General features: G+C 41.5%; 1 protein-coding gene across 1 annotated transcript in view; it reads right to left on the reverse strand.

Annotated features, from left to right (window-relative positions):
* Positions 1–15,117, reverse strand: part of LOC103252663 (S phase cyclin A-associated protein in the endoplasmic reticulum-like) — a 213,183-nt gene that overhangs the window by 20,697 nt on the left and 177,369 nt on the right. Inside the window, exon 8 of the mRNA XM_008051254.1 lies at positions 10,010–10,159. Within this exon, the coding sequence (XP_008049445.1) occupies positions 10,010–10,159 (150 nt within the window). The remainder of the gene's footprint in view (positions 1–10,009; positions 10,160–15,117) is intronic.

A 15,117-nucleotide genomic window follows, 5' to 3' on the forward strand; every position in this document is an offset into this window, starting at 1 on the left:
ATAGCCTTTTTTAAAAAATCAAAATAAAACAAAATAAAAACTCATAATAATCAGAATAGACTTGTGATGATGCCACCAATTTGGTGGGCAAAGACCTCCCAAGGCATCTACTTTCATAGTGAGAGTCAAAGAAACTTGGGACCTGAGTAACAAGAATATTTAATTTGCACAACCTGTGAGTTAAACACTCTCATCTCTATCATAACTGAGGAAAGCAACACTTAAAACAACCTATCCAAGGCCAATACCACCTAAGAGGAGAGGCTGGGATTTGAACCTAAGTCAGCCTCTAAAACCTTCCCTCACATATTGCTGGTTTTTTTGGTTTTTGTATTTTGTTTTGAGTCAGAGTCTCATTCTGTCTCCTAGGCTGAAGTAGCTGGGACTGCAGGTGTGTGCCACCATGTCTTTTTCAAAAAATTTTTTGTAGCGACAAAGTCTTGCCATATTGCCTAGGCTGGTCTCAAACTCCTTGGCTCAGGCAACCCTCTTGCTTTGGCCTCTGAAAGTGTCAGGATTACAGGCATGAGCTACCGCACCCAGAAGCTGTATTCTTAAATACAAGAGTTGCCCAACCTTAAACACAGAGTTTCCTTTAAATCTCAAAGCTACTGGCTCCAGTAAAAACAAAACTATGACGCTTCTTTTAGAAAAAGGTTCAAAGACAAATTATACTGCCAAAGGAATAACCCTTAAGTTTTTAGTCAGCTCAGGAGATTTTGTCAGTAAAATAGAAGTGCTGTATCTTTCAAAATCTGGGACCATTTTAACTTTTTCTGTAATATTATACATAAGGAGAGACTTTATCATCTCAACATCTAATCATTCATCCAATAGCTATTTATTAGGTAACTGCTAGGAACCAGGTTGCTCTAGGCACTGGTGACAAAGACCTTGCTCTCAAGGCCCTTACATTTTAGTAGAGTAGGGAGAAAACAACATAAATAAAACAGGCAAAATAAATAAATGTCAAGATATAATAAATGTGTAAAGAAAAATAAAGCAGGGTAAAGGGAAAACAGTGACCATGGGGCTGATCCACTATTTTAGATGCTGTGCTCCGAAGTTTCTCTAATCACATGACTTCTGAGAAGACCTTTGGAAGGGAGTACCTCACACTGCTGATTTTTGAAAGATGAGTGTTACAGCCAGAAAGCAGCAAAGACAAAAAGGCTTCAGGTGAGAGATGTGCAAGGTGTGTTCAAGGAACAGTAACAAGGCCAGTGTGGCTAGAGTGGAGTAATTTTGATTACTGTAGTTAGAAATGTAAATGGTTAAATTTATCTCAATGCTGGTCTGGCCATGACTTTCCAATCCATCTTAGAATTATATATTCATCCTTTATCAGAGCTGGAAGGGCTCTTCTGGGGACCCAGCCTAAATCTTTTGTTGCTTTTGAGTTGGGGTCTCACTCTGTTGATTTTGCTCACTGTAGCCTCAAACTCCCGACTCAAGTGATGTTCCTGCCTCAGTCTCCCAAGTAGCTGGGACTGCAGGCACATGCCACCATGTCTGGCTAATATTAAAAAAATTTTCTGTTGACATGAGGTCTCACTATGTTGCCCAGGCTGTTCTTGAACTCCTGAGTTCAAGTGATCCTCCTGCCTCAGCCTCCCAAAGTGCTGGGATTACAGGCATGAGCTACCATGGTCCAGCCTAACTCTATACAGAAAGACACTAAAGCCCATAGAAGAGGGTGACTTGCTCAGAGTCACACAGCCGTCAAGCTGTAAAAGGACCAAGCAATGCTGACTGCTATACTATGTTTGTTCCATGGTGATGGGCTTTTGTGATCGATGAGGGTCTTGTATAAAATTTCCCATCTCAGAAAAAGTGTTTTCTCTGTGATTGAAAACGAAGTCTTTACAGTCTATCTCAAAATGATTTATTATAAAGATGCCTATATTACTGAAGACATAGGCAGGCCCAGAAAATTTAGATTTGTCGCTGATCACAAGTTAAAGTTTGACAAGAGATTCCTTCTGGCCTCATTTCCTTGTGTATGTTTGACACCCCAGCAGATTTTCAGCCAAGGATAATGGAGGTTTGTGCATGTTCCTGACCTGGCCACAGCATTCATCTCTGAGTCTTGTTCAGAGGATCTGGGTTTAGGCACCCTGGGAAGTGGGTGCAGAGGGTTTACTGCCTGGCTTCCCTTTGTGCATCTTCTGCTGCTCTACACAGAGCGTAGTCTTGGCTTGGAGCTCAGAAGGGGATGATTAACGGCGTGTCACCTTGTGGCTAAGCCTTCACAATGATTCTACTCATGTTCCTGGTCTCACGCCACTGCTGAAGGAGCTCAGTGGATTCCCAACTTTTTATAGTTCAGCTGAGATGAAGCTATGGTTATCTTTCAACTTTAAAATTGTGATGTTAGATTTCATGACAGTTATTTCATAGAAGTGTTCTGAATCCGGGTTCCCTGAAAATGAGAAACTGAGAAGACTGATAAGGGAAGGACAATTTATCAGTATAGTCCCCATTTCTTTTCAGATCACTAGGCCAGAATTACAAATTCAGCCTACTGTTGAGGTTTCCAGGTAATCAAGTGTATTATCCAGTGCCACAAAGATGATGTCAACAGGGCAAGCAGAATGGCAACAGCTGCCTTTCGTGAACATTTACGATGAGTTGGGTCCTAGGCTGTCTCATTTAATTCACATAACAACCAGGGACAAAGTGCTATCATGATCTCCATTTCACAGATGAAGAAACTGAGGTTCAGTATTTGGTGACCTACCCAAGGCAAAACAGTGCTAGGAAAGAGTAGAATAGGGATTTCAAAGCCAAGTTGACTTCAGAACCTATGCTCTAAACCACTGTGACATCTGACTTTAAGAATCACTGGAGATCAAGTTCAAAACCTCAACTGTAGACTCATTCAAAGTGAGTATATTCCTCCTTAACTATCACTGCAACCACAGCAGGGTGATGTGTGGAGATTACAAGTGGTCACAAATCAGGAAGCAATTCCTTACAAAGGAGGAAAAGTGGTCCTTTTCCAATGAAGTGCTACAGTTTCAAGGTCTGTTTTAAGTTCTCAGCCTTGAGGGCTCAGTGTGGGCTCCTTGGTCAGCTGGGGTCACTCAAGTTGATATCCAGGCACTGCAGCCACTTAGATGAACCTGGAGTTCCTCATGACCTCTCAGTGGTTTGTGGAGTAAAAACTGTACCTAGTGTAGCATGTAGCACTTCAATCTATCCTTGTATAGGAAAATGCACCAAAATGATGAGGAAAATAAAAGGTATCTTTCATCTGGATATTGTGAAACCGGTGACTTTTAATATAACTGGCCAAAATTGCTAACTGGCAGATTTCTCCATTCTAACACCAGCCAGATCACTCACTAGGTGTCTTAAAGTAAGGTTTAGGCAGAAGTTATCTTTTAAGTAGGAATTTTTTTGTCCTACTTTTGGAAAAAAAAAAAACCCCACATTTTTTTCTTTTGTGATATAATATTGAGAGTAATTTGGTTCCAAAATGGTTGTATCACTGAAATTCTGAGGTTCTTCCTTAGACATGATGTATTTATATTTTATGAAAGGAGTGGTATCTGTCACACAAAGAAAATATGGGAAGCCGAATGCTGATGTGACTGCTGAAGAATGAGTTTCCAATCCTGGGAGAGCGGGAGGGCCTTGAGTGCTGCTGGTTCCATTCTGAGCCCACCACAGTGGCCTCTGTTCACGACTGGGAGGGGGCTAGGGGTTGACCCACCATCTGCCTTTGAGAAAGACAAAGAGCCAAGTAAGAATGTTTGAACAGGAATGAGGCCACCTCTGAAAGTTCTAAAAGCTGGAATGGGATTCTGGAAAGCTGTCACTTGGCACACACTGTCCTCCCTCACTCGCAGATGGGATATAGCTAGGAAGCCACTTCTGTTTCTGTATGCAGGGGAAGACCTGAGGTGAGTACAACAGCTTTGTTTCAGGAAGTCAAATTAACGTCATCAAGTTATTGAAGACCAGCAACATGCATGCCAAACAGCTTGGGCAGAACCCCGTCTCATGAGCTTCACTGTCCAGCTTGCTTGCCTGTTCTGATTTACGGAGAGTTAGGGAGCCTTTGGCATGGTGTGGGGCAGAGTAGGTGGTTACAGGATCTGCAGGCAGGGACTTCAATGCAGAAGAGCTGGGTGGGGGAGGGTGGGCCAAAGGGATCCTTCCTTCTCTTTCTTTACAAGAGACTTCAGCTCTAATAGCTGAAATCTGCGAGGCTTTTCCAAATGAAAAACTCAGTCGCTAACTAAAATGAATATGCAAACGTGCTTATTCCCAATATAGTAATATGCAGGCAGTCAAATCATCTGTCATTTGAGTTAATTTAATTAATTATCTGACCACATTTAATTATCCAATACAAAATGTAAATAAAGCGAAGGGCTGACAGCACATACTAATTATGTTCATTTTAATAATTAAATGGGAAGGAATTTAGAAAGAGTCATGAAAGTGCCATAAAATACAGGGAAGTTTTTGATGAAAACAACAACACTTTAATTAGAAACTGCAACCCTATAGGAAACAGATGATTGGTTCCATCAAGGATGGGGCATTACTTTTATTATCCAGGTTTCTCTTCCCAACTCATCTTTGATATCATGGGACTCACTCCTTTCAGTTAACAGACTAAATGGTGGCAAATAAAAAGTGCCAATCCTTTATGCAAAGCAGTTATCTAATTAAACATCCTTAAGCTGCAGCAGGATTTCAGGATCCCTAGTCTTAAAAAGACACAAGCTGTTTCCCTAGTAGGAAATCTAGGATCCCCTGTGGACAAACTGGCTCTGCAAATTAGCATGACTTCTGACTAACGATACAGAAACATTAAGTGAATTGAGCATCATAATTTCTCCTGTGAAATTTCTGATTTACAGAAAGTGGCATCAGGCTACATAAATTCACTTTCGTAAGAACAGACGTGAGGCGGAAACCCACTGGACTGCCCATGGTAAGGCTGAGCTCTGCTAGTCCTCACTCGGCAATGCCTTTTCCTTCTCTGAGCCTCAGTTTCTCCACCTACAAATTGAGGGAGCTGGACTAGATATCTCCCAGAACCCTACTAGGGTGAAGGCTCCATGAATCTGTGATTGAAGCTGGGGTGAGTGCTTAAAACTGCACCTACCACAACCCTGTAGCAAATGCTCACTTAGCAAATTACTGGGTTTTGGGGCGCATAGAAAGAAAATTTAATAGAACTAGTTTTTAAAATGAAAACAAATAAACAATGAGCTTTCCCCCACTCTACTGAGATATGAGCAGCTGTCACCTCAGCAAGCTTGTGGTTGTTTTCCACACCCTGCCCCTGGCCATGCAGCCTGGTTGGCATGGAGTCTGGCCATGAGCTGGTGAGCACAGCCTTCTGGTGCAAGTGAAACAACTGTGGCTGACAATATCACAGAACAAGGTACCTGGCATCTCATCTGTAAGAAGTCTGCTTATGAGAATCTGTCAGTGGACCCCCCATTAATATAGAGGAGCCAAAGCGTGTTGCGTTTTTAATGATACGCTGCCATGTAGTAGGCAGGCAGCTCATTCAGCTGTCTGCTGCTGACATAATCTGGAGTAGAGTAAGGAAGATCTGAAAAACCACAAAATGACTTGGAGTCCCCACAAAATCAGAATTTGGTCGGTCAGTGGCTCCAGTCTTAACTCTCAAAATGTCAGATTCCACAAGGGAGATCACCTAGTACAATACACTTCTTTTTTGTTTATTTTATTGTGTGATATATATATCAAAAATTTTACCATTTCAACCATTAAAAAAATTGTTTTATTTTAAAAATGTGGGTACAAATGAGGCTTAGGTACATACATGGTCATCATATAGGTAAAGTATGCCTCCCCTCCCCTGGCAGTGTCCCACTACTGCCAATCCCTTTCTTATGGTATTATGATAAATGTTCAAGGTCCACTTATGAGTGAGTACATGTGGTACTCAGATCTTTGTATCTGTGATAGAGCACTGAGTACTATAGACTCTAATTCCATCCAGGTTGCTGCAAAGTTCATAATTTTATTTTTCTTTATGGCTGCATAATATTCCTTTGGTAAATGTACCACATTTTCTTTATCCAGTCCATTTTCAATGGGTAGCACGTTTGGTTCCATGTTAGTGCTTCAATAAACATGCGTGTGCAGGTATCTTTATTATAGAGTGACTTGAGTTCCTCCATATGGAAGGTTGATTTTCAGATTTCTTAGAAATTGCCAGTTTTCCACAGAGGTTGTACTAGTTTACATTCCCACCAACAGTGTAAAAGTGTTTCCTTTTCCACACATCCTCTCCAGTACATGTTGTTTTTTGAGTTACTGATGATGGTCATCCTGACTGGAGTTAAGTGGTATCTCAGTATGGTTTTAATTTGTATTTCTTTGATGATTAGTGAGGCTGAGCATTTTTTCATGTGTCTGTTGGCTGCTCGTATGTCTTCTAAGAAGTGTCTATTCATATCGTCTGTCCACTTTTTTTTTTTTTGAGTTGGAGTTTCACTCCGTAGCCCAGGCTGGAGTGCAATGGCATACTCACGGCCACTCCAGTGTTGTCCTGCTGGGCTCCGTTGATCCTTCTGCCTCAGCCTTCCAAGTAACCGGAACTATAGGTACACGCTACCACGCCTAACTAATTTTTGATTTATTGTAGAGATGAGGTCTCGCCAAGTTGCCCGGGCTGGCCTCGAACCCATGGGCTCAGGCAATCCACTCGCCTTGGCCTCCCAAAGTGCTGGGATTACAGGCTGAGCCACCGAGCCTGACCTTTTGTCCATTTTTTAATAGGTTTGTTTTTTTTCTTTCAGCATGTTTGAGTTCCTTGTAGATCCTAGATGTTAGGCCTTTCATTTCAACCATTTTTGACCCTATAATTCAGTGGCATTAAGATACACTTCAGTGATCGCCAGTGGACAGTGCCTGTGACACATCTGACTTTTTAAGTGATGTAAGATGAAATGAAAAGTACATGAGTTAGACTTTGCCAGACCTGGATTCTAGTTCTGGTCTTCCAGTGATTCTCTATGTCATTTCAGGAAGCTTGTTTCACCTCTTAGAACTGTGATTCCTCACCTGTCTGTGGGTAAGGATAATTCCTCTACTCACGGCCTCACTGAAATGCTCAAGGGGTTCAAGAAACAACAGATGGGAGAAGAGTACAGAGAATTCTACAAATGTAAGGGTTCTGGCTTAGAAACAGCATCTCCATAGTGAAGTGATCTGGCTTTTTACAATTATTATGTTTTCTACAGTTTCTTATTTCTTCTCTACTTTTTAAAAATCATATTTAAAAAAATCATTTTCTTCTTATAGTTGTTGCAATTCAGCAACTGCCCCAGAGCTGAATTGGCTTCTCTGATCTTCACCTAAATCAAAAGTGGATGTCCAGTGTAGTATTCAATCCTTCTGGGAGGCAAGGTTTTAAAACACAAGGTCTGGCTTTTTTCACTTTTCTAATTTCTTCCTCAGAGTGAGCTCACCTCCCAACAACGATCTCCAAACCCCACTGCATCCTCTTCTTTCTCAACTGACAAGTGACAGGGTCTCAAAGTCTTCTCCTTGCCCTCCTTGTATTGCTGAATGCACTCTCCACCCATTTCATCTGCTTTTTTTCTCATCCCAACATGCCCATTCATCACTTTTCCACCAGGTCCAAGTCAGGTCTTAAATGCAGTCTCTAAATACAAGTGCCCCACCTCTAATACCCATTCACTCTGATGAGCCCAGATACACTGAAACTGTTTTATCCAAGAAGAGGATTAGTGTGTGACCCAATATCAGCAGAAAAACCCTATGAAATCCCACAAAATTTTGAGTTCAGTAAGTTTATCATAACAGTGTTGGTTTAATAAAAAAGTTTCAAATCATCCCTAAATGGGATGCATTAGAAGAACTGAACTTTTTGCTACAGAACTGCACACAGTAAAATATTATCACACGTGCAAATTACTCACCTCTTCCAAAGGCAGTAGACAGTGTCACAATATACAGTAAACAATTTAAGTATAAAACAGGAAATTATTAGGTAAACCATGAATGTCCACACAAGATAAAGCTATGCAGTTGTTAAAATATTCACAGTGATTCTGATATGATGTTAAGTGCATAAAGCAGGACATGAACATCTGTACATATGACCTCAGCTATAAAAAATTATTCATAGAAAAGAGACTGGAAGGGAACCTGCCAAAATGTTAACAGTGGCTATGTCAGATGGTGAGATCAGAAATAATTGTGATTCCATTTTGTTCTTTACATATGCCTTGTCTTTTTCACAATAAATAAAGAACACTTTTGTAATCAGAAAAATAAAAACAAAATTTTAAAAGAAAATAAACACAATTTAGTAGACTGAATGGATGCACATGAAGAAAAAAAGTCCACACAAAAGATTTCCCTCAACTTCCCTTCCCTGAGCAGCTTGTAGGAGACTCATGAACCAGCTAGGCCTGCGCCAGAGGAAGGTCAAAGGTGTGTGACAGGGAAGGGCATGCCTGTGTGTCCCGAGGTGGGAGGGGAGGAAGAGCTTCCATCACCCTCCTGGCAACAGCATCTGTGAAAGGGAAACTGTTCTGTGTATGACACTTTTTCTGGTAAGGGCCCAGTTTTCTATATTTTAACCATGGACTCTCTCTAAAACAGACTGCTCATCCCTCAACCTTCCTAAATAGGAATGCACCAAATATACCCTGCCTCCTTGCTTTTTGAGGGTCAGCATTAGAACATCAACAATCAGCTGGGAAATTAAAACAGGGCTTAGTGTCCCTTTGACCCCAGTTGGCTGTGGTTTTTGGGTCCTTGGGCCTGCCTTGTTTTTTCTGTCCTCTTTCTCCTTGTCAGGCTGGCAATTCCAGCTCTCAATGTAAAGCTTCTTGCTGTGTTCTTGGCTCTGGCACCACAACACCTCCTCTCCTGCCCTCGTCTAGTTTGCTGCAGGCTGATAAACCTAGCTAGCATACTGGTTAGAGATTTGCCTAAAATTAAAATGAGAGACAGGGTTTTTTTTGTTTTTGTTTTTTTGAGTTGGAGTCTCACTCTGTCGCTCAGGCTGGAGTGCCGTGGCACATACATGGCCATTCCAGCAACAAACCACTCGGCTCCAGTGATCCTTCCGCCTCAGCCTTCCAAGTAGCCAGAACTACAGGCGTGCGCTACCATGCCTGGCTAGTTTCTGATTTATTGTAGAGATGAGGTCTCGCCAAGTTGCACAGCTAGTCTCGAACCTGCAGGCTCAGGCAATCCACTCGTCTTGGCCTCCCAAAGTGCTGGGATTATAGGCTGAGCCACAGAGCCCGGCTGAGAGTGAGAGTTAAGGGGTTGTTCAGAGGCCTTGTACTAGTTACATTCTATACAATTAAGGCTGCTGAGTAGCTGTCAGGAATTACTATTTATTAGTTCTGCCATAACTCAGGTTTAAAAAATAAAGTGAAATCAGGTATTTCATTTTTTGGGGCAAAATCTATAACAGATATTTCAACTTCTTAAAAAGCAGAACCTTATTTACAAATAAAATCTGCTCAGAAACCAAATAATCAAAGCAGTTAAAAGCAAACATATTGGGTGACACAAGGAGGAGAGACTGAGTTCCTGTCCTCTTAGCCTCCTGTCCATACCATCTGAAACCTCTGCGCATTTAGGCAGAAGTCAAAAGTGACCACAGTGAAAGACGTAAGCTATCTTAACAAAACAAAACTCCCTGACAGCTAGAGCAGTAGAATCTATGTGGCAAGGAAGTAGATACTAAACAATCTACATGGGTAAAGGAATAGGTGCTTCTGTGCGGCTTAAGAATATCATATTAAAAATATTTTATTTTTATAGCTCAAGAGGAGGCCCCAGGGCTAGTTGAGTACTGATCAAATCTATTTGGAGGAAAGCAAGAGACATATTCCTGGAGCCTGGTTAAAGGGTTTCTCACAGGACAGATGGGTTCCAGCAGACTAGCCTGCCTTTTCTCACTCCAATACCGCACACTCTCAGCACTGAGGAGCAGTCTCAGGAACTTTCCAGAGCCTCTTACCTGGTTATCTGGGTGGTTGACAGTGAAGTAGCCCACACAGACGATGACCTCATGAAGGAGGCTTTCACAGGAGACTTGGCTGCAGTGGCCCAGCAGGGAGCTGGCCATGTGCCGGAATGCAAGGGACAAACCCTCTGCCCCTACAATAGACTGAGAAAGACAAGGAGCAGTTAGAACTCTCAGCCCAAGAGGAGCCAGGGCTGCAAATCACAAAGCAAGGCTGGCCCTGTGCACTCTCTGCCACGGTGCTGGAAAAGCATATAACATCTCTACATTTCAGTTCAGTTCAGGGGTTCTTACTCTAGTAAATGACCATAAGAAATGCAATGTTTACCCTGAACAGGGATAGTAGCAGGCCAAATGCCTGCGTCATGTGTATCAAGACACTATCTGCCTAAAGCACGGTTATTTATTTTTAATAACTTGATTTTTCTCATTATACTAATATAATTACTGTAGAAAAATTTTAGAAATGTATAAACACACTAAAATTCACCTGTAAATCTACCACTTAGTTAACTTTCAATACTTTTTTCTGAGGCAGAAAATATTTTCTCGTACACAGAGATAAACATATTTCTAACTAGTTACTTATGTTCAAAACAGAAGAGAAATATAATAACAATTATTACTCAAATAAACAGCTCTACAAACCAAAGGCTCCCAAAAGAATGCAAAAAAACCAAACCAAACCACCCCCCTACCAAATCATGAAGCCCCTCACAGCTAGAGGCTTCTGGGATCCTTTCTCCAGACAGGCAAAGGGCTGTCAGCGGTGGGTGACTCAGGAGGAGAGTCTAAGTCTGTCTGTGCCGCCTGAAGCTTCTATTTAATAAACATGTCAAACAGACAGAGCGACAGGAGGGCAAAGGGGAGAGGCGAAGCCCACAGAATACACTCGAAGCCGCACTGGAATGAAGCACCACTGCTGGCCTGTGGGAAAAGGCACGTTTTAAACTCATCTCTGGATTTGAGGTCTTGGTGGGCTTGAATGAGGTTTGATACGTTGCAGTTTGGAAGTTTTATTGAATTCACTTTACCAGTGGGTAAAACAAAGCCCCTTTAAGTGAGTATTGCTGAAACAAAATTACTGCTGATTTTAAGAGTGGCCTTTGTCTCAGCTTCATAGCCCCAAAACAAAAAAATGTTTTTCAAGCCCCAGTGAGACTTCAGGAGGGCTTTGCTCCTTTAAATCAAATAGTGACACCTTTTCAGCTCAGCTCTTATTTAATTAGTCACGTCCAGCTTGCTATGACCCAGTGCCCTCTGTTTAACCTTCACTGATAAGAGCAGGTCAAGGAGCATGTAAGTTTGAATATAAAAATTAAACCAATTTTTCAAGGAAACTATATTTCCTTTTTAGCCAGAATTAATTGCCAAGTCAGTACATTGATTTGTTTCTTGAGACTACCTTCAATTGTAAAAACTGTCAGAGTGTATGCAATATACAATACCCCTGATCTCAAGGCCACCTGTGCCAATATGAATTCAGAGTGAAATCAGACACTTTTCTGAAGTGAGAAAAATATTTTGACAGTCTTATTAGTATACAATGAAATGGAATCAGCTATGAAAATAGTCTAATGGATAACCTTCCCTACTATTACATGATGGATTCTCACATAAAACAAGCACACAAGTTTGTGACTTTGAAGAAGGGTGAAAGAGCACTGAGAATGCCGCATTCAGGTTCTGACTTTCTGACTCAGATCTGCAAGACAGTTTGGGTAAATTTTTCTTTTCAGAAACTGAGTCAGTTTATATTTCCTGAGTACCTATTATGTGCTAGCTAGCATAGCACCTTTATGCAATCATATATAATACTCAAACAGTCTTGGGAGGTAGGCGTTTTTAATCCCTATTTTACAGATGAGGAAACTGAGTTTTAGGGATTCAAATGACTTGTCTGAGGTCACACATTTGAAGTGGTAGTAGAGTGAAGGCTCGAGGTCAGGTCACTCTGCCTCCAAGTCCAGAGATCTGATGAGGACGCCTCCCTACAACAGTTCTGTATTTTGCTGATGCACTGGACCCAAATCATCAACATGTGTGACATCTCTTGTCTAACTTCTCAGCAGGTCAGGGCATTTATCTCACTTCAGTTCCTTTGAGCCTCCCAGAAAATTCATTAATTGTCTCAGATTTTTCTGAGGTCAGATCCATACTGAGATGTATACCTTCCTTCTTTCCACCTAAAATCTCTTTTTCTGTCCTTTACATACATAGTTTCTGAAATTTTACTTTTGACATGTTAAGTTGTTTTGATGAACTAGAACATGAGTTTCTCTGATCACAACTACCATAAAAATAGTACTTTTCTCCCAAACTCAATCACTGTTATGAAGTGCAAATATTGTGTATTTGATTTACTTGATCAAGTTCATGACATCAGTGGTGTCTATGTAGACAAATTTGTTGCTTTAGCTAGCAAGGCCTATGTCTCCCTTCCCTTGAACCTGGAAGGCTTATGACTGATTCAAGCAATAAAGTATGGTTGATGTGTAACTTTGAGGCTAAGTCATAAAAAGCCATGCAGCTTCTGTTTGGTTCTCTTGAAGTACAGTATCTGCTTTCTGGAAGTTTCCTCTTAGGATACTCCCACTCAGAACCCAGACAGCAGAGTGTTTGAAAAGACCAAGTCACAGGGAGAAGCACTATGTAGATACTCTGGCCAACAGTCCTAGGTAAACCTTGTCTTTGAGTCATGAGAGTGAAGAGCCTCCAGATAACTTCAGCTCCTAGCTGTAGCCCTGGCATCATGGAGTCAAGCCATTTCCACTGTGATGAGCCTTTCTGAATTCTGGACTCCTAGAATCTGTGGTCATAAAAAAATGGTTGTTTGTTTACCCCACTAAGTGTATTTGTTTGTTTTTGCTTATAAGTAACTGGGAACAATATGTTAATCACTGGTAAATATATTGAAGGCCCTAATGCTAGAAATTCTGTGGGTTTGGGTCCCATCACATGATGGTAAGAAGTCAGAGAGAAGCCAGGCTTGGTGGCTCAGCCTGTAATCCCAGTACTTTGGGAGGCCAAGGCAAGTGGATTGACTGAGCTCGCGGGTTTGAGACCCACCTGGGCAACTTGACAAGACCTCGTCTCTACAATAAATCAAAAATTAGCTGGGTGTGGTAGCACGTGCCTATATTCTGGCTACTTGGAAGGCTGAGGCAGAAGGATCGCCAGAGCCCAGCAGGTCAACGCTGAGGTGGCCATGGGTATGCCACTGCATTCTAGCCTGGGCAACAGAGTGAGACTCCAACTCAAAAAAAAAAAAAAAAAGTCAGAGAGGAACACGTGCTGGATCTTGGGCACCAAAAGGGCAGCCAAGCCCCTATAACATCAAAGGAAGGTCTCTGGCTCATGCTGTGGTTAAGGGTAAAGAGTACCTGGGAATTATGACTGGGGAGAGACTGAGAAAGAGTGATGGCAAACTTGACTAAAAGAAGATAGGAGAGGAAAAACAGAAACGAGTAAACAAACAAATCAGGAAAAAAAGAAGAAAGAAATACAGAGCTACGTGAGTGATAGAAAAGAAGAAGGAAAGGGATTAGAGAATTGTTAGAAACAGCCAAGAAAGGACATTCCACTTGGGAGGCAGGGCATTTGATTCTGAGAACAGCTGAACACTTTTGAGCCACCCTTGTGTTTTTCTCCTGTTGTTTGTGGCAAAAGTAGCTCAGGTAGGGGCTATGTTTCAAGACAGATATGGCAAGGATCTGCCATGAGCTTATAGAAGGGGAGGGGGGCAGAGACCAGGGGCACCCTGATACTCACAGTGACTGAGGGAATGGCTGACTTAACCTAGACACTTGTTTATGATGTGAAGTACCCCGCAGCAGTATAAATCCTGGTCAGAAGACCCATGAAGCTAGAAGCTAAGAGAATTTTTAATATTTTCTTTTTCTTTTCTTTCTTTCTTTTTTTTTTTTGAGTTGAGTCTCACTCTGTAGCCCAGACTGAAGTACTGCGGCCGCTCCCGGCCACCGCAGCCTCGATCTGCTGGGCTCCGGCGATCCTTCCGCCTCAGCCTTCCGAGTAGCCGGAACTACAGGCACGCGCTACCACGCCCGGCTGATTTTTTTATTTATTGTAGAGATGAGGTCTCACCAAGTTGCCCAGGCGGGTCTCGAACCCGCCGGCTCAGGCAATCCACTCACCTCAGCCTCCCAAAGCGCTGGGATTATAGGCTGAGCCACCGAGCCCAGCTTATTTTCTTTTTCATAATCTTTGGTAACAAAGAAAATCACTCCCTTTGGACCTAGCTGATGGGTAGACTGCTGGACTCCATATCCTGAACAGACTTCCAAGGTGTTTCCAGACAGAATACGATGGGCTTGGGTCTTGTATGATATGCTCAGATGATAAACTCAACCCCTGGAGCAGCTATCTCCCATTCTAGATGTAGCTGTAAACTCCCAGAGCTCTCCATATTGTGTAGTTAATTACCACCTAAGTCTAGTTTAACTGCTTTGGAAACAGAAAAAACAATAATCCTAAGGAAGGGATTTCTGTTCTTGTGATGGATAAACTAACTCTATAAATTTGAAAGATACTAGATCCAATGATAAAACTTACTGACTAATTTCCTTTTTTGAACAGAATGACAGGAAGACATCGATTAAAGATTTGCACATTTGTCATCAGCTACAAAACAGAAGTGTTTCTTCTATCACAGAATGGCAAAGACCACTATTTTCATACATTTGTATCTCTATAACCTTTTTCCCTCTGAGCAAAGCAATTCATCTAAATTATGGGTTCATCATCTGCCAAGTTTGTTCCTTTTTTAATGAAATCACTTGATAGTTAATAAACTGAAAGAGAAAGTCTACTCCTTGGGGCTTGCTCTGTTCCAAAGGTTCAGTGTTTTTAAAAATTAAATTTCCTACAAGAAAAAAAAATCTGTTTCTAAGATGACAGTCTGGTGCTACAGTATAAAGCAATTTTTCTTTCTTTAGCTATAAAAACTTAATTTATAGGGGTTTGCACATTTAACTATACATATGCTTTACACTGGACACAAATCAGTTAAATCATCCATAGAAAGTCATATCAATCAAGAAAATTTATCTAATTTTGGTTCTGTGATATAAGAAACTATTACT

This window comes from Carlito syrichta, unplaced genomic scaffold (assembly GCF_000164805.1).
Source record: "Carlito syrichta isolate Samal-C Ts95f unplaced genomic scaffold, Tarsius_syrichta-2.0.1 Scaffold169214, whole genome shotgun sequence".
In the NCBI taxonomy this organism is placed as follows: domain Eukaryota; kingdom Metazoa; phylum Chordata; class Mammalia; order Primates; family Tarsiidae; genus Carlito; species Carlito syrichta.